Raw genomic sequence first — 25,382 nt, forward strand, 5'->3', positions numbered from 1 at the left:
TGTACTGTGGAAAGACTCTCCCATTTTCGCTTGCCATCGTATCATGGCAAAGACATACCGCCTACAGATGCCCTCTTGAGGCATCTCTCTCGTCTGAGCCAACACCGCCATCATGCCGCACTTCGACCAGCTTGATGCGCCGAAGAAGGGCAAGCCGATCAAATCAGCCTTTGATAGTGAGAGTTTCGACGCGGACGGCACGATTCACGTTGCCGGCCTGGTGGGATCAGCGACGATAGCCCCTTCACAGAGGGATGTTGCTTTAGCATCGTGAGTGATCTCATCGTAAAGCTGTCCATCCCCGGGACTGCCTAGCTGACACATCCATCAGACCCGAAGGTTTGTCCATCATTGACCTGGACTCACCATACAATCCTCCTCGCCGTCTCAGCAGTCATGGCTCCCCTTGGCTTGTCACCGACGTCCAATGGTCGCCCTTTGCGGTCCGCGACTATTGGGTCGTCTCCACTGCTAATCATCGCGCGCTTGTCTGGAACCTCAATTTGAGAGATGATTCGACATCAGGAGCTATTGAGCATTCTCTCCAGGGCCACAGCAGGGCCATCACGGACATAAACTGGTCCGCACACCACCCGGACCAGCTCGCTTCGTGCGCCGTCGATGGTTACGTCCACTGCTGGGATCTCAGACGCCCAAGACAGCCTGTCCTTACTTTCTGCGACTGGTTTGCCGGCGCCACGCAAGTTAAGTACAACCGTCAGGACCCGCACATTCTAGCTTCATCTCACGACAGGTGGTTGCACATCTGGGACGAACGACGGCCAAGCGAGCCCCTGAAATCAATCAGCGCACACACCTCAAAGATCTACGGAATTGATTGGAATCGGACCACCTCTACAAAGATTGTAACTTGTTCTCTGGATAAGCACATCAAGTTTTGGGACTATGGCAGCGATCAAGATGTTCCGCATCGCGTTATACGAACCGAATTTCCGGTGTGGCGCGCTCGTCATACCCCCTTTGGCCAGGGGCTCCTTGCGATGCCTCAGAACGAACCAGGCGATCTGTACCTGTACGACTGGCGAACACCTCCCAAAGACCCTAAGGAAGGGCCGACTGAGCCAGTTGCAGTATTTCCTGGCCACGGTAATCACAAGGCCAAGGAGTTCTTGTGGAGAAGTAGAGGGAGCATCACCGAAGATGCGCTAGATCACAGAGATTTTCAGCTCGTCTCTTGGGGGGAGGACAACGAGCTGCGCCTTCAGCAAGTTGACCCGTCCATTCTTGAGTCTGTGGGCTATGTCAAGGGGATGGCAGCCAACAAGAACGTGGTGCTCACACGCAAAGGCGCTGCCTACAAAACCTTCCGAACAGTTGAGGACATCGTCAGCCGAGACAGGAGGAGTGCGACAATGAGCGACCCCCGCAACGGCGCGCAATACCGACAGAGTGCTCTGACTATGGGTATGCGGTCGGGTCCGACAACCTACTCCAAGCTTGGTGCGGCTTGGAAAGGTTCATCAATGAAAGCTAAAAGCACCTCCAGGGAAATGGATCGCAGCCAGGCACACATTGGCTGGATGAAGGGAATCATGATGAATAAGAGGAAGACCTCCACAGACAGCCCCAGAAGGGCAGATTCGAAAGACTCCAGCATGTTCAGCCCAGGATACATGGACGATGACAAGTGGGGAGATCCAGAGACTATCCAGGAAGAGTTTCTCCGCATCAGCATGCAGCTACCCAAGGTCAAGTGGGAGCACATCGACATGGACAACTTGACGCTCAATGCATCCCTCAACGGCCCCTGGGGCGCAAATGGCGATCCCATCTTCATCAAAGTTACGGTCGACATACCGTCCAACTACCCCAAAGCCAAAGCACCGAGATTTTACATTGAGAAGACCGGTTTCATGTCGGACAAGACGCATAGGAAGATCGAGCACGAAATCCATGAGCTTTGCCACCAGTTTTTGGAGCGAAAACAGAATTGCTTGGATGTTGCCTTCTCTTACCTTTTAGGCGAGATTGACCTGGCGGCGAGCACGAATTTTTTCAAAAATGTAAAGGACCTCGATGATCCATTAGACGGACTTGGCTCCGACAGCTCCAGCGAAGACGAGAACGATATTCCGGCCGGAGGTTCGGCGTCCATGTCCCAAGAATTGCCTCCAAACGCCGAGGCCGAAAGTACGTTGGCACCAAACAACAGACCGACAATTCCGCCCCTGCCGCGGTTTTGCGGTGCCCGCTTTTCCAACGACGGGCGGCTTGTGTGCTTTTTCCCAACCAAGGAAGAAAAGGCAAGGGCATTGCTCTTCACGCCGGCAGAACCCATGCGAGAGAGGTCAAAGGGGGAGCCTGTATTCGCCGGCTTCGGTCGTCTTGCGCACGATTCGGCGCCGGGCAAGCGATATGGCAACGACGAAATATCTGCCACAGATGAGCAGTCTGACTCTGAAGACTCCACCGGTTCGTCGTCGTCAAGTGACTCGGAATCAACATCTATCAACAAGATGAGCTTGTGGTATCAACCCCGGCATCGTTTCAAGCGAACCTGGAGTGACAACCGCTCTCTCCGGTCAAGCGGCGGCGGCACAGGAGTTGGTACCGGAACGGGGACAGGATCTCTTCGAAGGCGACCCGGCGCCAAATCAAAGAATGTCATCTCCCTCCACGACTTATCGGACCTCCTTCCTGCGAAGAAAGAATTTGCTGAAGATTATGCAATATTTGGGGATGGCGCTGAGGTCTGCGAGCACAACGCTCAGGTTGCAGAGAAGCACGGCTGCCAAGATCTTGTAGATGTCTGGCGCTATCTCTCACTAATACTTCGCCGAGATATCCCCTTGGAGTTGTCAAATATGGACCATCACCAAAACTCCATTCTCATCATTGCCAGAGACGCTCTTGCGCGATTCCGTCATGAAGGGTCGCCGGTTGTCAAGACGATCAATGGGAAGGACACTGCTGACTTCAACGGGAGAGTGAAGTGGGGCAATCATCCGCTGGCGAGGGATTTCATCAGCGATCTCTTTGATTACTTTGAGAAAACTGCGGATATCCAGATGCTAGCCATGTTGTCTTGCATCTTTAGCGAAGCATTCACCGAAGACAGCGTTGCCTACGCCGAGTCGCACCTAGCGCAGCCAGATACACCCCTGCCGATGAAAACTCCTGCCTTTTCTCTCGACTACTTTCCCACGGATGCATCGTTGTGGACTTACAACGGGAGGAGTCAGACGAATTCGGCCATCACCACGCCGAGAACATTACACACACCTATACGGTACTCCGGATCACAAGGATCCGCTGAAGAGGTGCTTTGGGCTGGCGACCCAGGCTCGAACTCTTACTCTTGCGGCGAAACACCACCACCAAGAGGTAAAGAATATCTTGGTGATGGTGACCAGACCCCGAGTCTTTCCACCTCACCCAGTGGCAGGACGCTCTCGAGAGCCAATTCGGGTTTGACGTCGAGCTTCGCAATCAACTTCGCCCGACCTTTCAGCGGTGTTGCAACGGGGACGACGACCGCAGCATCGTCGCCGCCTAACCACGGTCGTAAGAGACCGAGTCCAGCGGAGACAATACTAAGCACCCTCGCCCCCAGCGCACCCGGTGCCGTCACTTGGGGAGGCTCGACGATTAAGACGGACTCGGGCACGGCTCGCACCTCTCTCTCAGATGACGAGGTGTACCGCGATGATCTATTCTCCTTGGTACCCATTGGTGTGTCCGTTCATATGGAGGACCAGACCATCTTCGATGACGACGGATGGATGACGACGCCGCTTCTCGAGGCCAATCGCGCCGACATGTATGCCACGTATCGCTACGTCTACGCCGAGATTCTGCAAATGTGGAACCAGCCTCTAGCCCGCCTAGAGATTATGAAGTTTAACGTGCTTCAGCAAAGCCAGGGGGCTGGTGCGCTTGACGAATTCCACGAGACGTACAGTATAGCCGACACTTCTACGACAGTTCAGCAGCATCATCATGACCAGCAGCATCAGAGCCATCAGGCGCAGTATCACCAACAGCAACCCCACAACACCTCTCCGATCCTCCTCGGAAAGAAGGAGCAACTCCAGGCTCTGGTGGCCTCAGGCCGCGGCCTCGATGTCACCGGCGTCTGCCGCGTCCACGAGACTCAGCTCGAGCCACTCAAATACACCTCGGCTACCGCGACCCGTTCCGGCGGCGCCGTCGGCGTGTGCGATCGCTGCCGCCGCCCCCAGTGCCAGCTTCTCTGCGTATACTGCCGCGAGCCCGTCGACGCACTGTACCCGCCATGCCTCGGCTGCGGCTGCGCCTTCCACGAGGCCTGTCTCGCGGAATGGCATGCCGCCGGCGAGGTCTCATGTCCTGCCGGCGACGAATGTAACTGTGTCGAGGAGGCGTCGAGCGGGCAGGTCGAGTCTTGGACCGCCATGATGGGAGCGCTGAGGAAGGGACAACAGTCTGCTGCGGCTGGGTCTGCTGCACCCGCGGGTGGAGTCATGGGTCGCGGGTTCGTGCTGCCGCCGCCTGCGATTGAGGAGCCCGATGACGAGGAAGTCGAGAGAGGCGACTGGGAGAGCGTGGCGAGTTCCGCGGGTATCCCTAGCCGGATGCAAGGTGGGGGGGCGGGCAGCAGCGCGGTCATGAGTGCCGCGCGGATCAGTCTAGGAAATAGACTTAAGAAGTCTGCGGGCGATACCGCGGCTGCTTGGTCTCGCGCTTCGAGCTTGAGGAAGGGCAGGGGTAGTGGTGGTGGTGGTGGTGGTCATCCCGGAGCTGGGGTCGGGCACGGGAACAGGAATGGAGGTGCCGGCGGGAGTTGGAGAAGCGAGAAATGATTAGGGATGTATGATTCGTGTGGAATTTGTATCATTGTTGTAGATGATGGGTCAATGTCCGAATACCAAGTTGATTTTGATGTGAGGGTCTTTGTTAGCTCCAGTTTGATTGCATCGTTTTGTCAAAGAGGCAAGCTATAGCGCTGAGGCGCTAGTCGAGATTCCCGGCAAAGCATTTGCATGGGGTATGTTCAGACAAGAGGGCATGGATTTGGAAGATACTCTGATGCCATTTGATGCATCAAATGCCCCTCGAGCCGTCAAGGACAAGACATACATCACCGTCACGAACGCCACCTCATGTTACTACCATCCCAACAGTAGGCTTTGTCGTCCAAGGAGCTGACTGTGCCTAGTCTTGCAGTCCGGGATATCAAGATCGCCGGCTTCGCTTGCGGGAGGTCGTCTGGAAAGCGTGACCTGCTTGACGGGGACGCCAGGGGGTCGTGCAAGCGCGAGGGGAAGAGCTTGTTGCCGGAGGGGAGGTCTTGTAAGCGGGTGTGGATGTTGGTGCTGCGCAGAAGAATACTGCATCGGGGCTTGCTTCTGGGGCCGGGGTGTAATCTTGCGGATCGTCGTAGATGGACGAACGCGGCGCATCAAGGGCTAAGACAAGTGTTTGCTCGACAAGATGGTGTACGGTTGGCGGTTGGCTCCTGGTATCGAAGTCATTACCTAAAATAGGAATCCACGATACAGTAGCAACCTGGCTTGACCGACAAGACTTGAAGAAGATGCTGAGCCTACAATTGCTCCGGGGAGGATCACTTCCTACAGGACTTCATGTCACCGGGGACATCTTCTGGACGATGGCGTGGGAAAATCCGTCGCGCCGTGGCGCGCAGAGCACTGCTCTTGCGGTGATCGTCGTGGAGTAGCTCGACGGTCCAACGCTCTGACAACAGAAGTGCATCACTTTGGCAGCCTTGACGCCGAGCAAACGAGTTTGATCTAGGCCTGCTTGGTGTGAGGATATCGTTGAATTAGTTACTCACAGAAGGTTACTTTTCGTGCTGGGCCAGCGAGACTGTGATGATCATCGACCCTTGCAGGTCAGCATTCTGAGTCTTGGAGGAAGAGACGGATAGTTAAGGAGAGATGGGGACGGAGGGATAGAGAAAGATATGGCGTGGGACTGTGTCGACATGGTTGTGCACAACATAATGGTGTTGAAGAAGAGAGGTGGAAAAAGAGTTTTGGGAGGGGTTATATTCCTCGGAACCAGGCGGCAGGCTCCGCAAGATGCATGTTGTTTGTTTGGATGAGAAGCTAGGTTCGCCGGAACGGTAGGTAAACAGCGTTCATCATTCATCAATGGGGAAAGAAATCGCATCAACAGAAAAAGGCGTCACACGGGCATGGCAAGAGGTAGGTAGGTACCATGTCTTATCTGAGGAGCACTTGTATACAGACGGCTGCGATCATCTTGCCTCGGTATACATTTATCCTTTCTTCTACAGAATAACATGGCCGCGTTCAAAGTGAAGGTTCTCCCACTCGCGAAACTGTTTTGCGACTTGTCCCAGCCCGAAATCTGTTCGACTTACAAGCCGCAGTTTAACGATATCTGCAACCAAGGTTCCAAGTGAGCCTATAAGCAGGAAGGCAGTTACAGCCCGGCCTTCCTAAGTCCAGTCCGGAAGCCCATGAGATCTCAGATGTTATATGACATTGAACGGACTGGTAATGAAAACACACTGAAGCCAAAGCACCGCCGGGAGAGTTTGCCAAGCTACGACTGAGAACATGGGCACAGCAAAGCTTCTGATGGCGACTCGTCGGCTGGAGATTCTAAGTTTTCCATTGATCTAGAAGAGTCCAAAGACGAAGGCGACCACTCGTACAAACATTTCGTCGCCTCTTCTGGCTTGAAAATATTCCGACCGAGCTCAGATTTCTGCTTCTCCCATGGAGGCCAGACCTGTCATCGCTGCGCAACATCGTCTGTACACCTCCAATGTTCCATGCCAATTATCTTGAGCATAGGGACACGATTCTGCGAAGCTGCTTGGCCAGTGAGGTCATTGGATTTTGCCTTGATACATTCGCGACTATGATATCCTAGCACAAAATACTTGGGACTAAGCGGACGAACCCAAGAGTCACCGGATTTCTCGATGGCTTTCACGCGCAAATTTCAAAGAGCTGTCAGTCTTCTTGAAATATAGAAAGTCTCAGAGACGGAGATCTACGCTGGATGGCTTCATTTCATAGTATCGTCGCTCGACCTTTAGCTCGACTTTGTGCAAGTTGGGCACTCGGAAGCCTCACGAATCTGACCGTCAAATATCGGGCATAATCCCAAGCCCTACAGAGTAAATCGAGAAGAGTCGCCACTCTCTTTAAAACCCCGATACAGATATTGCAACAGTCTCTTATTTACATGGTGATCAACAGACTACAGTTGCACTGGATGACGTGTCGATCACTTCTACTGCCTATAGTAGCAAATTGAGCAGGACCGAGGAGATACGGCTTCTCCGAGACATCTACAGATATCAGACTAATTGTCATCTTTCTGGACGAAACGAAGGCATTCATCATAAATTACGGCATGAGGGAATATGAAGTCAATGAGATGTTCTTGGGCGTATTCGACCCATAAGATGTGGACGCCCTGAGCTGCATCGATTTCTTCATTACACATGAGCACGACAAACTCTTTTAGAAGGTCCAATTAGATATGGCAGACACGAATCCTATATACCTTAACCCGACGTCGGTGCTCAACCCATTTGATTCATTCAACCTTGACACACTCCACCGTGGTAAGTCTGGCGATGATCTGATTTTCTAGACTCTGGGAAACCAGTTGACCTACTGTAATCCAGTAGGCCATTCCACATAATCATACAGGTAGTACGTCGGACGACAGATATCATAGAAGGTACCATTGCGCGAGGGCTCAGACCGCTAGCACGACTGCTAACGATCGACGACCACGAGAAACTAGTCGGAATAATGCGCAAACCGCTGGGTCGCGCCTAGGACATAGATGACCCGCTCAAAAATGCACTTGTCTTTGTTTCGCAGTGTGATTGCCCGGAACTACCAGAGCGGTTTCTTTTCCTCACACGAGGAACGATCTTGAGCAGGGAAAAACACCAGTAGCGCTCCAAGGTAACTTTATCCCTCTCAACTTACCCTCATATGTTTAGATGCTATTATCACATTGCCCGCGGCGAGTGCATACTAGTAATTTCCAGAGCCGCTGAGAACGTGCGCGTACGTTATGTGGGATAACCGCAGGTGGATCGAAGCCGGCACTAATGAGCTCGTTTTCCAGCAGTGGTATTACGACACAGAGTGTATTGGAATGTTTGAGGCTGTTGTTGGATCTTACAATTGGCTTTAGGGCAGAGTAGATAACTTGGAATGCAGGCCTTTTCTCCACGGCGAATTGGTCTCAACTTATGCGACTACCCGACTGTCACGGATTGCGATACGGAGTACTAGGAAAAGCATTATCATTAAAAGGATGTTTGATACTGTTTAACATGGTACTCCAAAAAGACAAAGTGCTTGTAAGTTTAGTTACTGGTATGCTAGACATTTGTCGTCCACTCAAGTTACATGTATGAGCCTAATATGTATATACGCTACCAGAACTTTGTTTCAACTCAAGTAAGAGCATTCAGATCTATAATTATATCATCTGTCACAAGCTCCTAAATTCCAGATTTACACTTCTCTCTGACCTTGAAATGTTGATTAGCAGTTGTTTAGTTTCCTTAAAGCTTGAAAGTAAGTGTGGTGACCTTTCACAGGCAAGAAGGTTCTATTTTTTTCTAGAATCAACTATTGTCCGAAGATGCAGGGGCGTCGACCAAGTGATAGTGTTTGGGCACATTACTATGTAGTTCGCGACGCAGGGGGGGTCATTTTCCCAACGCCATCGGAGATAAATTCAGCGCCGATGCGGAACAATGTTTGCTTTGTAGGTTTAGCGGTGAAGATCCCGGGAGATGCTTCCGGGCGGGATGATCAGTCCGTGCCCTGCATGTGTGCACCTTTGAACTTTAATTATGCTGGAGCATGTCAAAGATACCCTCATTCATCTTGGCACTTTCATCTACATCCATGGTTCGACCGAGAGATACAACGAGATTTAGGGATCCGGCAACCATTGTTTTCTGGAGATCGCGTCAATTTTACCGACCTAGTTCCTTTTCAGTCCGGGGATTCGGAGCGGCTTCCTGGGCTCCAGCAGCGTCTACGGCAGCACTGCTTAGAGTAGAGAGACCCGCAATGTAGAGGGTTTTGACTTGATAGACTGAGCTGATTTCATGTTCCTTCAAAAGCCGTCTTCGTAGCTCTCCAAGCCCGAAAACATGCCGTGATGTCCGTTTCACCATTAACATCGCCTTTCCTGGAATCATGGTGTTAGGAAGGATCCTCTCTTTTGCCGTCGCAGCGACGGCCGCAGCTACCAACTATGGCAGCACTGTCTTCGACACAGACGTAGTCATCATCGGCGGTGGCGGCTCTGGGGCGTACGCCGCCGTCCGTCTGCGTGAGGACTTTGGAAAACAGATCTTGGTTGTTGAGAAAACATCTCGATTGGTATGGTGATCTCTTTCCATTTGTTGAGAATGTCATTCACAGTGACATCTACCTAGGGTGGTCATACACAAACCTGGTACGACCCAGCCACCAATAAGCCATTCAACTATGGCGTTGAGGCCTTTACCAACATCTCGGCCTCTGTCAACTTCTTCGCCCGCTTCAACGTGTCTGTTAAACGCCCAGAGTGGGGTCAGGCGCAAAGGTTGTACGCCGACTTCCGGAATGGCGAGGTGCTCAACTATACCACTCCGAGCTCCGACGATGTCACCAGCGCTATGGCTAAATACGGCGAACAATGGAATCGCTATGCAGACCTGCTGTTGCCAACCAGTTTTGGGTTTCCCACTGGGGATGATATTCCAGTAGACCTCTTATTGCCGTGGAATGAGTTTGCCAAAAAGTACCATCTTGAGGCTGTCAGTCCCACCATTTGGAGCACCGTTGGCGTTGATTTGACCAAAGCCCTCATGATTGATGTGTGGAAATCGTATTATCCCACCGTTACGGGCTTCGCTCCCGCTTCGGGGGATAATTCGGAAATCTGGCACAGAGTTGAGGAGCTTTTGGGCAAGGATGTCATGTACGAGAGTCAAGTCATCTCCACTGAAAGATCGGACAATGGGGTGCGATTGCGGGTGATGGGCAGGGATGGTGCCATCTCTCAAATCAACGCCAAGCGACTTCTGATTTCCATTGGGCCAGAGACAATGGCCAAAGAGGTTTTCAGTCTCGACGATCACGAGGTCGAAGTTCTCTCTTCAACCTCGGGCAACCGCTACTACACTGGTCTCGTCTCCCACCCGTCCCTACCACCGCAGGTGATCGTCAACACCGCCCCGGAGGGTGTCGGGGCCAACTATCTCGCCTACCCTGCAACCCCATATCTGGCTAGTTTCCTGTACAAGGGAAACTCGTCAGCAGGTCCCATTTACCGATCATTGGTCATTGCATCAAAGGAGACTGGCTTCGAGGATGCTAAGAGCATTGTTCGCAACTCTCTGCAAAAGCTCATGGATGCAGGAACGGTGGTCCAGGGTGATGTCAGCAAGATAGATTTCAAGACTTTTGATGACCACGGAATGCTCTACAGACGCTGGGATGCCGAGCAATTGCGAGGAGGTATTGTGTCTCAAGCAAATGCGCTGCAAGGTCTTCGGTCTACTTGGTACACGGGAGCTTACTGGATGAACAATAATGCGGCCATGCTGTGGAACACGACAGACGCGATTCTGCCGAAGATGTTGGTGGGCTTTTAGTCTCCGAGCTGCGACTGAGCGCTTGGTCGTCAGGTAGATCCGGTGGCGAGTTCCAAGATCTCAATGCGCTTTGGCACTTTGCTGTCTGGCGTATTTAGAGTAACTAGCTCTCGCTTTGTATTCATATATGTTGCCTTATTTTAGACAAATAGACTAAGCACGAGAATTCATTTCTTTTGCTTCCTCCCTTTCGAGTGGTGCCATTTTCGAATCTACATGTAGAAATGCCCAAGGGGTTCAGACCTCCAACGCATTGGACTTTAATTAGTCCTTAGGTAATATTCTTTAGATATCACATGAATCATTTCCCTTGTGATCTTATGGGTTATATTGTATATTTCAAGATGGCTCATACAATACTATCTCAGTCTATTATTTGAAGTTTAATATGCGCACAAACTTGCTAGAGTCGCCATTCATACTCAAAGCTTTTTCAGATTCACGGTTCAATCCCACACTTCACTGTTTGGTTATACAACGCCATACGCTCAATTCTCTTAGTGATTGAGCCTGATAGAATTTATGTTACGCTTGGGACATCCAACGAAAAGCTGGTAAAAAATCATGTAAACAGCGTCTCCTGTCCGCTTTAGAATGCTCCTAGAATGCACATGCGGAAATCATACTCCAGTGTTCTGGCCCCAAACCCAGTGGAAATTGGTACCGAGCTCTACTCCGTTCTCAGTCTCTTTGGCAACGGTATCAACCAAGGATTTGACCTTATCCTCAGTCAAGTCAAGGCCGTCAACTTTAAGTTTCAAAAGACCATAGAGATTTTGTGGCATGTATGTCAACGCCATTTTTGTAATGATGGGAATCAGATCCGGCCTTCCCAACGTGACAAAAACCTTCTCATCAACACTTATTAAACCAGCCTCACGGAACTGGTTCGGAAGAAGAACCGGACATCTGAGCTTGGGTTAGTGCGTTGCGCACACGGAAAGTGGAACCCAGAATTGGGGTTCGGGGCCCGGGGCTCACTCACTTAGGGTCACGGCCAAGCTTGACGGCCGCTTCGGACTCTATTCTTTTCCATTCATGGAACGCCGCTGAGTAAGGGTTGCTGGCGTATCCGTAAGCTCCAATCTCGGACCAGAACAAATAGCCGCCCGACTTGAGCAGTGTCTTTAGGTTTTTCACCGCCAGAAGCCAGTCGTCTTTCTTCATTGCGGCGTAGAGCAGCTTCACATGGACAAGATCATATTGTCCCAGCATCTCTTTTGGAAATGGTTCCAAGACGTTGGCGATATGTAGATTGACATTTGCGGGCAACAGAGCTGGATCGGGGAATTTGCTCGCGTCCATGTCAAATCCATCGAGCTGAGCGTCAGTCGCGAGCTTTGTGGCAATCTCTCTGAGAAAAATACCACTGCCGGTGGCCGCATCGGCGACCTTGGGCGCTGCTATGCTGTTCAGATGTTTCCAGATGACGTCTGGAAAGTTGTCTCCCATGATGGCTTTGAGGACACCATGCTGGAAGTCGAGACGCTCGCGCTCTTTGTTAGCGTCGCCATGGTTTAGGGTGTAGACAGACGTAGTTGTGGTGAGCATTGTAGAAGATATGGCGACAGAGTCTGCCAGCGTCGCTTTTTCTGGTTATAGCCACGGATTACAATGCTATTTCAGAGTATATTTATGCAACAGGTCTCCATTGAAGTAATTGCATGAATAGATAATGATGGCTTTCTGTTGTCAAGTCTTTTTTGCCAAGCCTTTGCTCCCTCTTGCTACTCTTAGATCAAATAGTACAAACGTGAGTCCGGTATCACATCGGCTTAACTTAAAACTTTGTCTTAAATTTTGATTATTAGTATGGGTACGGCGGCAATGGACGAAGAGACCGTGTCCGTTTATACCTCGAGTTTAAGGTCTGACATTGCATACGGCCCGCCCTATCTTTCGTCATTTTGTCAGTGGGTCTCCCAACCGGTTTATCAAGAGGTTGTGTTCCGGTTCAGTAGAAGCGGGACTGATTAGTGTTCAGTGATCTGGTGGGAAATCATGTGGATACTCCGGACAAGCCTCTGGGGTAAGCCTTAAGTTGTCAGGGTCCCATGAGCCGCGCGTCTGGAGTTGCACTCAGATGGATACAGATTTCGAATTCACGAGCTCGAGGCTTGGTTTTGCTCCACCTGCCCTATTGATGTGATCCCAAGGCTTAGATATGCACGATTTTCATAACGACAAAGGACCTTCCGTATTGACTCATTGCAGATTTGTTTATTATGGATCTTGGTGTTTGAAGATGATGTTATTCGCTTAACCCTTGGCTTCCCTCTGTTGCAGATCAACATCAAGCAAAAGACTCTGTGCCCCGTTCGCCTCCAACTCAGTTTTCCCCTCAGGCGGCATGTGTTGCCCCGCACTCTCGAAAAGCTCAATATGTCAAGGTTCTGTCCAAGGACCATGAGTGGCTCTGCCAGACTCTAGGCAAAGACGGCGTGGGTCCGCAGTTGATGAGCTGGAGCCGAGCTTGTCAAGAGGTGAAAAAGCAGATTTTGGGCGGCGCATAATTAGAGATATGACCGTTCACACACAAGTTTGGACAAAATCTCGGGGTAATATCATCTAGGAGGCTGTCCATTTCTGTAACACGCATTTGCAAGAAGCCTTCACTCGTCCGTCCTGCTTAAGCGATGGCCCCAGATTACACCATGAAAACGACGTGGACCCACTGACGTTGAAGAAAATTACCTAGTGTATAAGCGTCTGCCAATCGAAACAACGTTTTCCCCGGTTATATATTCTTGAAGATCCCCGGCCTTGCTCGGGATGGATAACTTTTGAATACGCGGAAGCAATTCAACTTTTTAAAATTAATCCGGCAACCCAGACTCGCACTTTCGGAGCAGACCAGTCCGGAACAATGACATCTAGACTGATGGAAAAGAGCGACCTAGCATGCGAACAGTGTCGTCGTCGCAAGTCAAGGTGCGATCGCCTCCAACCCAAATGCGGATCCTGCGTTCGGGCCGACACACCGTGTCTCTTCACAGAGGAGAGGCCAAAACGTGGTCCAAAAAAGGGACAACTTCGGGCATTGAAGGCACAAGTTGGTAAGTGCTCCAGATTTGGAAAGCCAATTTGTCTCCTCAGAACTGAACATTCTCATCTGCCCGCAGCCGTACTGGAAAGACAGCTCGCGGAGCAAAGCAAGACTGAGACTACCATACCCGATCCTGGCAATGACCCTACACGTCCGCATGATGCGGGTGAAATATCCTCTAGCGTCCCTGCGAGTGAAGACATGATTACGGGAACTGTCAGCTGGCTGGATGATTTGGCCGCTACCTGGGACGATCAACTATTAGAGCTTCCGGAAATATCTGGTTCCACAGCAGAGTCGCCAAAGTTGGCACCCATGGCAGAAGATCCAGGCTTGTCTGACATGGTCCAGGCTGACTTGTATGTCTAATGCGAACCACCTTGACGATTGAATGCGCTTAATCTTATCAAATCTCAACAGGGATGCTCTGTACTTTGAAAGAGTACATCCATTTGTGCCGATCATTCACAAAGGACGATACTTCTCCTGGTGCAGCCAGCAAAGTCCCTCGCCAGTGCGTAGGTCTCTACGTCTTGCAATGTGGACCATCGCGGCAGCCATGTCCGCCCCATTCCAGAATCTCAGTGAGGGGCTGTATGGCGCCACGCGGCAGGCCCTTCACGCTCTAGACGGCAACGATCACGATCTGCCCTGGATGACAGGTGATATCCAGCTTGAAGAAATTCAGGCATGGCTATTGCTGGCTCACTACGAGTTCATTCGTATGGAAGCTCACCATGTACTGCTCACATCCGCGCGTGTGTTTCGTTTGGTGCAGCTCGCGCAACTCCACGCAGTCGATGCTGCCACCACAATGGCTGGCAAAGAAGTACAGAGTGCTCCCCTCGCTTTCTCAGAAACACAGCAATTATTAGATGCAATGCTTGAAGAAAAGAGACGAACGTTTTGGGCAGCGTTTTGTTTCGATCGGTTACTGAATGCCCATGACAGTTTATCCTTCACACTGCAGGAAGAAGTGGTAAGTCCCCCTGTACTCTGGCCTTGACCTTTGAAGCACTGTAATGATTTGGGTCCCTGATTATCCCGATTCGACTTTAGATCTGCCTGACCCTTCCAGTTCCGGAAAGTTGTTTCCAAAGGTCAGAAGATTGCCAGAAACAACTCTTAGCCTGGGCCATTGCAGCGGATACGAATGGATCAAGGCTCGCGCCGTTTGCTGAAGTGGTCGTTCTATCAGCGCTCTACGGCCGCTGTCTCACACACCGGCGCCTAGCGATAGCTGCTACCCAAAATGGGAAAAAGTCCAGCATTGTCGGCTCAAACGAGTTCTTCAGGCGGCATGAATGGCTTGTGGCTGCCATGGAGAAGTGGGTTCGCCCAATCCCACATACACCGCTGGATATGGGTGACACGATGGAAGCAATATGTCATTTGTTAAGCCGCAGTGCCATCATCCATTTAAGTGACACAGCTGCTACCTGGCCGTGGCAAACGGCTGAGCATCAAACGTATATTACAGCCTACGAGCAGAAAGCGTTCGAAGCTGCCATCGAAATTGTTCACTTAAGCAGTAAGTTGCCTCGAACGACTTGTCTCAAGGTCAGTGGATATGAGTTGCCCAAAGCTCGTTTTCCTGTCTGCTCTAGCTAACATCGTGCAAGGCACATCCTTTTTCACCAAGCATTCTAGCACATACCGTTGTCTTCCTTAGACGACATGCTGGAATGTATGCAAAAGAACAGTGGGTGAACGGAGAAGATGGCGGTGAGGAGAGGTTACTAGCATGCTTGAGAAGGTTTGCAGATGTTTACCCTTCGCTCGGCGAGCTGCTAGACAAACTCGACACCAGTACCAAATACTTCTGCTAAGCTTTTGAGCCCCAGTGTGATGACACCCGTCCCCGTGAATATTCGTCTCATGACAAAATTTAAGTAGACCAGTGTCACAAAAGATTAGACCTGGACACATCTGTGAATGTACCTATTTCACTTTTTCCAAGTTCAGCTCGATACATTAGTGTAGTGAACATTAGGCTGATCGCACCTTAGAGAAATAAAAAATCAGACGAACTGAATAAAAAGACCAAACCAATATCCTAATTTCTAGCCGGTACGTCAGGTTTGATTGTAACGGAAATCTAAGAGGTGACATTTAAAAGTTTCTATCAAAGACTACAAGTAGAGTATAAAATTGTATATATAAACATTATTTTTATGAAAACCTTCTACTAAGAAAGTCTATTTACAACTTGTGACCATACTTTTACGATAGATTATTATATCCTTTATAGCTTTGGAAGACAACCTTTTTAATACGCTAACCCTGCTATGAGTCCATATTATCAATAAAAGAATATATTTAGAGGCATCTGACCTTGTCGAAATCATAATCGCCCAAGAAGACGCAACAGAAACTTTTGAATGGCACCTCCGTACATAACCAACAGCAATCACTTAAAGTAATGCCGAGAGTCCCCACTCACATCAGCTTTTCAATGAGAATCAGCACATACTTGGCAACTTACCCCGCAACATCAACATCACAAACACGACACGAATCGATCTGTGCTATACCACGACCATGGTTGAGTTATCGTTTGACCTGCCAGAGGGTTTTGCGTCTACCCAAGATTTTCTTACGGCGCGCAAGTCCCTAATCAATGCCGAGCAAGCACTGGGATACGAAAACAAGGTCAACGAGACTGCTATCGAGCGCCAGGCCCAAGACGTGGTACAACGTCTCAAGAAATGGGAGGACAGAAACCACCATGGTGTTCATCCTGATGGGTCGGGTTGCGAGGCTGGCCATCACTTCTTACACGGAGTAGATGCGATCGAGAATAGCCAGCTCTTCAAGATTGCGCAGCATGCGCCCAAGGGAGCTCTTCTGCACTGCCACTTTGATTGCATCTTGCCGCCAAAGACCTTGCTAGAGGATGCGAGGGCGCAAGAAAGATTGCACATCAAAAGTGACTGCCCTCTGACTTCAAAGGGGTTCTTCGCTTGTGCGCTGCCCCAATTCTGTGTCTTGCCAGAACCTACAGACCTCAGCGAGGCAACAAATGTCTTCAGCAAGACCTACGTGATTGGGTCATGGATGAGGTATTCTGACTTCCTGAGGCTGTTCCCAGGTGGCCCAGATAGGGCTGAGTCGTGGCTCAGTAAGCAAATGGTGATAGGGCCAGAAGACGCCTACCATCCACGTCAGACAGTCGACGGGTATGTGACGATATGACGTCTACGCGGGTGAGCTATGCTAATCCATGTCAGTATTTGGAGAGAATTCATGCGGAGCGTGATGGTCATGCGGTCCATGCTGTGCTATGAGACGGCATATTGCGGACAGTTCCGGAGAATTCTATGGAAGTTTGCCGAAGACGGCATCTCCTATGCAGAGATACGACTTGCCTTGAATTACGAATTCACCATCCAAAGTGACGACGCGAAGAGAAGCTATGGGCCTCAAGAGATCATCCAGATGCTCGCAAACATTCAAAAGGAGGAGATCCCCAAGATCGCCGCGTCGGGCCTGGTGTTCCACGGCGTCAAGATTATTTACGCGTGTAACCGTTCAGCCACCAGAGAGGCCATGAAGGGCTGCATAGAAACATGCATAGAAATGAAACAACAATTCCCGGATTTCATTTGCGGTAAGTATTTCTGCCCCTGTTCTACGTGTACGCATGTCGACTGACCACCACGGAACAGCCTTCGACCTTCAGGGTCAAGAAGACACTGGACATCCCTTGCTCTACTGGATCGAGGAGCTGCTGGACATGCGAGCCAAAATCCAGCATTTGAAGCTTGACCTTCCCTTCATCTTCCACGCAGGAGAAACTCTTGACCATGGAGGTGACACGGATATGAACCTTTTTGATGCCATTCTCCTCGGAACAAAGCGCATCGGGCACGGATTCAGTCTCATCAAGCACCCATTGCTGATGAAATTGTGCAAGGAGAAGAATATCGCTATCGAAACGTGCCCCATCTCGAACGAAGTCCTGGGACTCTGCCCAACGACCAAGATGCATCACCTTCCAGTTTTGCTATCGAACTGCGTGCCATGCACGGTTAATAGCGATGATCCTGGGTCGTGGGGGTAAGTTTTGTGTTTCCAACGTGGTGTCAATCGTCAACGTACGCGAGACTGATCATGGATTAGGGCGAGCGTCATGTCGCATGACATTTACCAAGCACTCATGGGATCTCATAATCTCTCACTCCTTGGACTTCGAGTGATTGCCGAGTGGAGCTTCGAGTTCAGTTGTATGGACCATGACGTACGCGAAAGAGCATCTCGAGACTTTGCCAAGAGCTGGATCAAATACTGCGAATGGATTGTCGATACTTACGGGGGAAAAGAATAGGGGCATGGAATCTCCGTAGAACCAAGTCACAGCATCATGAAAAACCAGTTGACTAGCGGAGGAGGAGATGGGGGCATTTGAGGCGTCTGGGAGACCACCGCTTAGAACCTAGAAACCACATACCATGTCGTCTGCGACGCAAGCCCTGAAGACTGTTATGAGACCACCGTGAAAATGAAGCGCTTTCGTAAAATTTCACTAAACTTAATTAGTTGTTGACTGTAAAATCCATCGAATTCTTCGCCTAGTAAACCGCTGAAGTTTTCTATGTCACAAGATTGACTGGGTTGCCAGCCACAAACCCGGCAATATTGGTCTTGAGCATCTCTAGGTAGTTCGAGCTCGTTTCCTCTGCCACCCATGCTACGTGAGGAGTAGTGGTTAGGTTCAGATCCTGGACTCTATGGCTTAACAAAGGGCTGTCTTTCTCACCAGCTGGTTCCTTGACGAAGACATCTGTAGCTGCACCAGCAATAATACCCTTTTCCAAAGCTTTCACCAGCGCTTCTTCATGAACTATCCCTCCGCGAGACTCGTTAATAAGTACGGTATGGCAGCCCATGCTGTTCAACTCTGGAGTCGAAATGTAGTCGATCGTGCTTTCTGTCTTTGGGAGGCATAAGACAATCACAGAAGCCGTGCTGATGACTTCGTCAAAAGGTACTCTACCTTCCGTTTCAGGTAACCCCTTTCTTCCGGCCAAAAGCACTTTCATTCCAAGAGCTTCTGCAATAGTTGCCACCTTTCGGCCTGTTGGGCGCATGGGTATCATATTAGCGCACTGCAGTGCCAAAGCTACTTTCGAATGTTGCCCGAAAAGGGGAGAGGACGAGTCGTGTTTACTAACCAACTCCACCATATCCCAGGACACCGACGACTTCGTCTTTACACGTCCGCGGAGCCCGACCATCGGCTCCATAGAGCAGATTAAACAAAATGCGACGCTTTGCCCATTCACCGGCCTGCGTCAGGCGATGGCAGCGAGTAATACTCCTTCGGGCTGCAAAGTACATGCCAATGGCGTGTTCAGCCACAGCCGAGGTGTTGCAGTGCGGTGTGTTGGCCACCATTATCCTTCGCGTCCGGCATGCATCGAGATCCACCGAGTCGGTGCCCGAACCCACAACGGCAACTAACTTGAGTTTTGGCGACACGGTTTCGCTCAAGGCCTCCGCTTGGATAGGCACCACCGTTCTGATGATAATATCGGCATCCCCTATGCGATAGGCAAGCTGGTCTGTGCTTGTGCGCTCATACTCCCGGAGCTCATAGGTGTGTGGGACTGGTAGATTAAAGATTGGTGTTGACAGAAAGAGCTTTTCCAGAAGGACAATGACATGATGATGTCCATGCGAGGGGGTGATTGGTTGAGCCATTACGGAATTGCCGAGTTTTACCAGCATCACACCACACATAGATGAGGCCTCGCTTGCGGCTTATAACAACATGTTCCGACGTGTGAGTTGGAGAGGTCCCTCAATGGGACGCTAGTTCACGTTTGGTGGGGTGTGAGAGCCTGGCTGATAGGTCTATAAAGATTCCCCGGCCGGCGTAGAATTTGGCCGGCATTCCTGTTCATGGCCAACGCACCATCATATCAGAGGATTTGCCATCACATAGAATGGCATGCCAAAGGTCACGTAGACAGGAAAGGTAGCCTGATCAAATCCTGTGCTAAGCCGCGGCAAGCTCATTGATTATTATGCTGGTCGCGGATTGATCTAGTTTAAACTTTGCCCAAATTGCACGAGTTATATACGCCTTTTCAATACAAAGGGCGAGAGATTTTCTGTGCTTGGCAACTTGTGATTGCCTTGTCATTTAGCCGCCTTGAAGTACCTAGTTGATGGCCATAATGACTTCCACCACTTCGAGCAATACGGCTACAACCCCGGTTGAATCCTCCCGAGTCACCACCCAGCACCGCAGCGGTGATCCCGACCTCGCTTTCCAGACAGACGACCAGATCTATCCGCCCAAGTTTGGAGACAAATATGAGGAAAGAGCTTACTTGAAACACCGATTGACGCTGGCTTTCCGTATCTTTGCCAATTATGGGTTCTCCGAGGGCTTGGCGGGACACATCACTGTTCGAGATCCTGTAGATCCGGAAAGCTTTTGGGTGAACCCTTTCGGTACGTTCCGCCTCATAATTCAACCGGACGTTCCCTAAATTAGCCTGGTAACATGACTCATTTTTTCAATCAAGGACTGCATTTCTCTTTGATCAGAGATGAAGACCTTATTCGAGTAGACCACACCGGTAAGGTTGTGGATGGGGGCAGAAACCGGAGACTGAACTATGGTACGTAAGTTGCGGTTTCACAATCGACCGCATAGTATATTGAGCAACGAACTGAAACTGCTGCTCCAGCGGCTTATGCCATTCACTCAGAAATACATAAGGCACGACCTGACGTTTTGTGTGCTGCCCACTCTCACAGCACTTACGGCCGCGCATTTTGCGCAACAGGTGAGTTTGACCATTGACGTGTTTACCTCTGAATGCGACTTACGAAGGTGAAGGGCGTACGCTAGACATGCTGTCACAAGACTTTTGTACTTTCTACCAAGACCATGTGCTATACACGTGAGACTTCCTCCTTTTCAAGTTGCGATTTATTAGTTTTACTTAATGGCGGGTACTACAGAAATTTCGCGGGCCTGGTATTTGCTACCGAGGAAGGCAAGGCTATAGCCGCATGTCTGGGAGACAGAAAGGCTGCCTTGCTCGGCAATCACGGACTTTTGACCGCCGGCCCATCGATCGAGGCCGCGGTAGCTTGGTTCGTTCTGCTGGAAAAGCTGTGCGAGATTCAGCTCGCCGCCGATGCGAGTGCAGCAGGAAGTGGGAAGCCCCTGGTGAAAATTGGACACGAGGAGGCTCTCTCTACACATCACGCTATTGGAAGACCAGAAGGGGGTTATTGTGAGTTTTTTTTGAGACTGACCCTTTTTGACAGCACTATCGTCATCGAAGCTGCCAATTCATACGACTAATTCATACTGATTGTCATAAGTTACCGGATTGACGCTATTTCAAGTAGTTGAAAAAGAGTTTGGAGAGATGACGTTTTTGGGCCGGGGGGTAGAGTCTCTGTGATGACGTAGGCAATTTGCCCAAGTTTTAGTTGGGCCAATACGGGGTCTGATAGGTTGTATCTTATTGCCATCCATCTTACATAGTGTGACTCAGGCCTGATGCGGTTATGTTGAATATTGCCTTTGGTCCAAGCCCTAGTTATCAGATATGATCAAGGAAATGCAACTGCACACGGATGGGATTTGTTAGATGATGCCCAAAAGGGTTTGCTACCATAGCAACGAGTTTCTGTGCCAAATTAATCGTCGGAAATCATGCATGCCAATGAAATTAACGTCACAGACCATCTGATTGCTTTATTTCGGGTCGCTGTCACTGCTGCTTTCGGACTTGTGTTTGTTTCAAGCTTAAGTAGAACAATCATATAGTTTCAGTTTGGAACGGCAGGAAGCTCGGAGAAGCGGGAAGCCGATGGGGAGAATATTATGTCTCTTGTGAAGAACGTTGAGTGAAATGCAACAATGCGCTAGTCGACAGGTCTCCTCATTCTCATATGGATTCCAGGCTGGTTTTGTGCCTATGAATATGAGCGTGATATTCCTTTGGCTAGATATCTAGAAGCACATGCATCTAGCTCGAAACTTGCCTCCAAAAACCTTCATCCACTCGGATTTTGCCCATCCTCTTCCCTCATGAGCTGATCAATCTTTTCGTGGCTGTTGATGGACCAGAAATCCCGACATGCATCAGTGAAAGATTTCGACTTGGCTTCCAACAGATCTCCATCGATGGCGGCGAAGCAGAAACGGAAGAAGAGATAGCCGCGTCTCGCTGCTATTTCTTCTGTCGCTGCGAAATCTTTTCCAAGCACAGTCAATATCAGGTACGGAGGCTGCGTGCAATGAATCCATAGAGCGCGCATCAGCCTCCTGTGATCGATTGTCGATGCAAGTGGATGGCTGGCGACTTTGACCTCGACCCATATAAACATGCCTCCCGTAGGCCACTGGAAGTCAAACATCATGACTTTGTCTGCACCTGTGGTAAAGAATCTGTTTTGCTCAAATACGGTCGCCATCTTGACCATGCGACGTTCGTACGCAGCGCGGAGACCTTCAAGCCAGCGCACCCAGCCATCAAAGCCCCACGAAGAAGGACCCTGACCGAGGTCGCATTGTTCACCAATGAGCTGTGCGACAATTGCTTGCACGAATCCTGAAGGCTGTTGCGTGGTGTCGTCCGTAATCCGAAAAAGCTGTTCACATACACGCGGCGACGCTGTGATCCAGCCCAACCGGCAGCCCGGCGCGATGGTTTTCGAAAATGAATCCAGGCGGATTACGCGTCCATCTCTGTCAAAATTTAGGAAGCTGGGTTCCATCTCATCAAGGAAACGGTAACCCGTTGATGGTTCTGTCGGAGGCCCTGTAAGGATATTATTCGTCGCGGCCCGATATTGAGCCGCATAGGATCTGGCGGAGGGATAGTAAAGGCTCCAGTATGGGTCGTCTTCTACGACGACAACGTCATACATAGAACAGACATCGTAAACTTCCTTGCGCCTTGAGGCCGATAGAGTACCCGATGACGGGTTTTGGCCAGTGCTTTCTCAGTCAAACTCATCAGCCAGGTCCGCACATGGATACGAGCAATCAGAACGTACGGAATCGTGTATAAGACATGCGGCCTTTTGCCGTTCATGTGATCCCAGGATTGAAGAATATCAGAAAGGCTACCGGTACCATGCGCTAGCATGCCTTCGTCATCCATCTTGAGTGGAACAATGTTGACATCCTTCGTTCTGGCGTGTGCGACTGGCGGGCCGTACACGAACTCCTCTACCAGTAACCCCTCACGATTTCGAATATCGTCCAGGTCTTTGTCCCATGTGTTGAAGAGTAGGTCGAATACCTTTGAGAGGCCATCTGCCGAACCACCATCGATAATTACTTCTGGCCCTCCTTCGTAGGGTATGCTGGGATGTTGAATGGATACTAGACGACGCAACACCGAGTGGAGAGGTGGGTACCCCTGTGCGCTTCCATACTGCAGTGCAGTGGCTAGGTCAATCTTCTGCGCCACGCTCTTGCCCGAATACCGAGGGATATAGCATAGTATGTCAGAGTCCGGTATAACATTCTGACCACCAATATCTTCTTTTGTTGTCGGAAATTTTGTCGGCCGGTCAACCGAGAGATCTAACTTGCCAAAGGGGAAGATGCTCGTGTGGGGAAGGCCTACAAGTAGATTGAGTAAGCGGCTGGCATACCGTAGCACCGCACCGATACAAGTGTCATACCACCTGAGAAGTTACACATCCCCGGAGTAAAGAGGTACTTGTAGTACTCTTTCAGGGCATTTGGTCTTCTTGCTTTTGAAATTTTTGAAAAATGGTGCGTCAAGTCAACGGGCTTGGTAGTCGTCGGACACATGATGCTCTGCGGCGGGATGCTGGTGAATAGCAAGTCTCATCGGCCCATCTGCTATTCGGAACAGACCACAAATCAAGCAAGTCTCAAAAGGAGCATCGTTTTATGTGTGAAAAAGACCATAATGGAAGGCATTAAAGACTTGTTGGTGAACCAGTGTGCCCCAACCCCTCATAGGCATGGTGGGCCCGGAGCAATATGATTGACAATGTAAGTCCGGCGTAAGCTATGTTGCCCCGCAGGCTCGAGCCATTTTGTTAGCATTGTGCATAACCCATGGGGGATTTGAAGCAAACGGCAGCATCACTTTGTAAATCATACTGGTATGAGCCGCTGGGTTTGAATGGTACATCTAGCATCATAATCAACGTTCCTGTTCGCGATTCACGTCGTCAGCGGCTCCTAAAACATCACAACAGCCAAAAGTCTCGAAGTTCACCACACTAGTCTTGACCAAAACTCAACAAAATGGCATCCGAAAAGCTCTTTGAGAACATTCCACAATTTCCGGACGATATCCCTACCGCGTCCATTGCCAGTATCACTCTTGCTGGCCTTCGTGCAGGGGATGTAGATACCACCCAGAATCTACTGAAAGCATGCCAGACATTAGGGTTCTTTCTCCTTGATCTTCGTGGAGACACGATAGGCGAAGAATTAGTGGAGGAGATTGACCAGCTCATTGGAGACGTTGGCAGAAACGTCATGGGCTTGCCAATTGATGTCAAAAAGAAATATCATGTCGATGTCCCCCGAAGCTTTGAAGGGTGCGTCTTGAGCTCTCTCCTCTCTCTTTGAAACAATTGATTTAAACCCAGAATAGATTTAAACTCCGTGGAGTTGGTAAGACGGAGACCAACGAGCCGGATCGATTCGAATGGTTCAACGTTGGCCAGGACGGCCTGATAGGAATCAGTCCAGCCCCACCACTCCCACCGCTTGTGCAGGAACACCTCCCGCTCTTCACCTCGTTCCTCAAACATTGTCAAGAGATAGCCACAAGTGTACACAGCTCCCTTGCAACTGAACTGGGGCTGCCCGCGGATACCTTCACCTCTCTGAATCGCCCAACGGAATCCTCTCTATCTCTTGTTCGCCTGCTGAAATTTGAAGCGAGCAATGAAGCAAAGGATCTCCGGACAGCCTTACGCCATCATACTGATATCGGAACAATTACTCTTTTGACCAATGTTCTCGGCGGTTTGCAAGTTCTTGCCCCGGGTCACGCCGCCTCGGACCCGGAAGCCTGGCTGTGGGTTCGTCCGCAGCCCCGCCATTTGATTGTCAACCTGGGAGACGCCATGGTGCAATGGACTGGCGGTTTACTGCGCAGCAATACGCACCGGGTCACGTACTCGCCTGGGGCACAGCGATTCGTGGACCGTTACAGCCTGGCTTATTTTATGCGGCCTGAGAAGAAGGCCAGCATGAGAAGGCTAATAGGCGAGGGCGACGATGGCGACGCAGCGAATATGACAGCTGGGGAGTGGGAAATCAAGAAGACTATGGCGTTTGTCACTGATGAGGCAGATACTGTGCTCGTTAATCGCCGCGAAGTTGCCGAAGCTAGGTAGATTTTGTAGCTCAATGTCACAGCTTGCTGAGAGACACTCTCCTTGTGATTTCCTTGAGATGCCATCTTCATCATGCCCAGTCCCGCGCGAGCTGGTGTCTTTTCAGTGGCTACCTTCGTTGAGACGACCGAACTACTGTCCCGTATAGTCAACGCTAGGAGATCAAAGGCCGCGTTGCAAATCGAGTCAAGGCTACGTCATGGCTCTGCAAAGTCATGGCCATGCATCAAAAATATCGTATTGTTCTGAGCAATGAAGTTGGCCATGTAGAAATGAGTTGCATTGCGATCACAAGCTTCAAGCGCGGTCCAAAGTTCACTTTGTCAACTATCGTGTCTG

The 25,382-nt window shown here is 50.3% G+C and overlaps 9 protein-coding genes across 9 annotated transcripts; 6 read left to right on the forward strand and 3 right to left on the reverse strand.

The window, feature by feature from the left end:
• Positions 1-112: 112 nt before the first annotated feature.
• Positions 113-4,802, forward strand: CORC01_08256 (WD repeat-containing protein; the record flags this gene model as incomplete). The annotated part of the gene is made up of 2 exons (XM_022619889.1): positions 113-270; positions 332-4,802. 2 exons carry the CDS (start codon positions 113-115, stop codon positions 4,800-4,802), a joined length of 4,629 nt encoding a protein of 1,542 aa, XP_022473650.1.
• Positions 4,803-9,179: 4,377 nt separating this feature from the next.
• On the forward strand, positions 9,180-10,624 carry CORC01_08257 (uncharacterized protein; the record flags this gene model as incomplete). Its single annotated transcript, XM_022619890.1, has 2 exons — positions 9,180-9,365; positions 9,422-10,624. 2 exons carry the CDS (start codon positions 9,180-9,182, stop codon positions 10,622-10,624), a joined length of 1,389 nt encoding a protein of 462 aa, XP_022473651.1.
• A 620-nt stretch (positions 10,625-11,244) lies between these two features.
• On the reverse strand, positions 11,245-12,175 carry CORC01_08258 (uncharacterized protein; the record flags this gene model as incomplete). Its single annotated transcript, XM_022619891.1, has 2 exons — positions 11,245-11,533; positions 11,610-12,175. The coding sequence occupies 2 exons, from the start codon at positions 12,173-12,175 to the stop codon at positions 11,245-11,247; spliced, it is 855 nt and encodes a 284-aa protein (XP_022473652.1).
• A 1,315-nt stretch (positions 12,176-13,490) lies between these two features.
• Positions 13,491-14,676, forward strand: CORC01_08259 (all development altered-6; the record flags this gene model as incomplete). Its single annotated transcript, XM_022619892.1, has 2 exons — positions 13,491-14,029; positions 14,091-14,676. 2 exons carry the CDS (start codon positions 13,491-13,493, stop codon positions 14,674-14,676), a joined length of 1,125 nt encoding a protein of 374 aa, XP_022473653.1.
• Positions 14,677-16,211: 1,535 nt separating this feature from the next.
• Positions 16,212-17,997, forward strand: CORC01_08260 (uncharacterized protein; the record flags this gene model as incomplete). Its single annotated transcript, XM_022619893.1, has 4 exons — positions 16,212-16,849; positions 16,901-17,280; positions 17,339-17,729; positions 17,793-17,997. The coding sequence occupies 4 exons, from the start codon at positions 16,212-16,214 to the stop codon at positions 17,995-17,997; spliced, it is 1,614 nt and encodes a 537-aa protein (XP_022473654.1).
• Positions 17,998-18,262: 265 nt separating this feature from the next.
• Positions 18,263-19,373, reverse strand: CORC01_08261 (glycerate dehydrogenase; the record flags this gene model as incomplete). The annotated part of the gene is made up of 2 exons (XM_022619894.1): positions 18,263-18,747; positions 18,845-19,373. 2 exons carry the CDS (start codon positions 19,371-19,373, stop codon positions 18,263-18,265), a joined length of 1,014 nt encoding a protein of 337 aa, XP_022473655.1.
• Positions 19,374-19,852: 479 nt separating this feature from the next.
• Positions 19,853-21,100, forward strand: CORC01_08262 (uncharacterized protein; the record flags this gene model as incomplete). Its single annotated transcript, XM_022619895.1, has 6 exons — positions 19,853-20,132; positions 20,207-20,306; positions 20,442-20,470; positions 20,572-20,587; positions 20,649-20,926; positions 21,018-21,100. The coding sequence occupies 6 exons, from the start codon at positions 19,853-19,855 to the stop codon at positions 21,098-21,100; spliced, it is 786 nt and encodes a 261-aa protein (XP_022473656.1).
• Positions 21,101-21,698: 598 nt separating this feature from the next.
• CORC01_08263 (aromatic amino acid aminotransferase) lies at positions 21,699-23,472 on the reverse strand (the record flags this gene model as incomplete). The annotated part of the gene is made up of 3 exons (XM_022619896.1): positions 21,699-22,644; positions 22,704-23,277; positions 23,340-23,472. The coding sequence occupies 3 exons, from the start codon at positions 23,470-23,472 to the stop codon at positions 21,699-21,701; spliced, it is 1,653 nt and encodes a 550-aa protein (XP_022473657.1).
• A 465-nt stretch (positions 23,473-23,937) lies between these two features.
• Positions 23,938-25,043, forward strand: CORC01_08264 (uncharacterized protein; the record flags this gene model as incomplete). Its single annotated transcript, XM_022619897.1, has 2 exons — positions 23,938-24,236; positions 24,293-25,043. The coding sequence occupies 2 exons, from the start codon at positions 23,938-23,940 to the stop codon at positions 25,041-25,043; spliced, it is 1,050 nt and encodes a 349-aa protein (XP_022473658.1).
• Between the last annotated feature and the right edge of the window lie 339 nt (positions 25,044-25,382).

Source organism: Colletotrichum orchidophilum (genome assembly GCF_001831195.1).
Source record: "Colletotrichum orchidophilum strain IMI 309357 chromosome Unknown Scaffold_69.1, whole genome shotgun sequence".
NCBI classification, from domain to species: domain Eukaryota; kingdom Fungi; phylum Ascomycota; class Sordariomycetes; order Glomerellales; family Glomerellaceae; genus Colletotrichum; species Colletotrichum orchidophilum.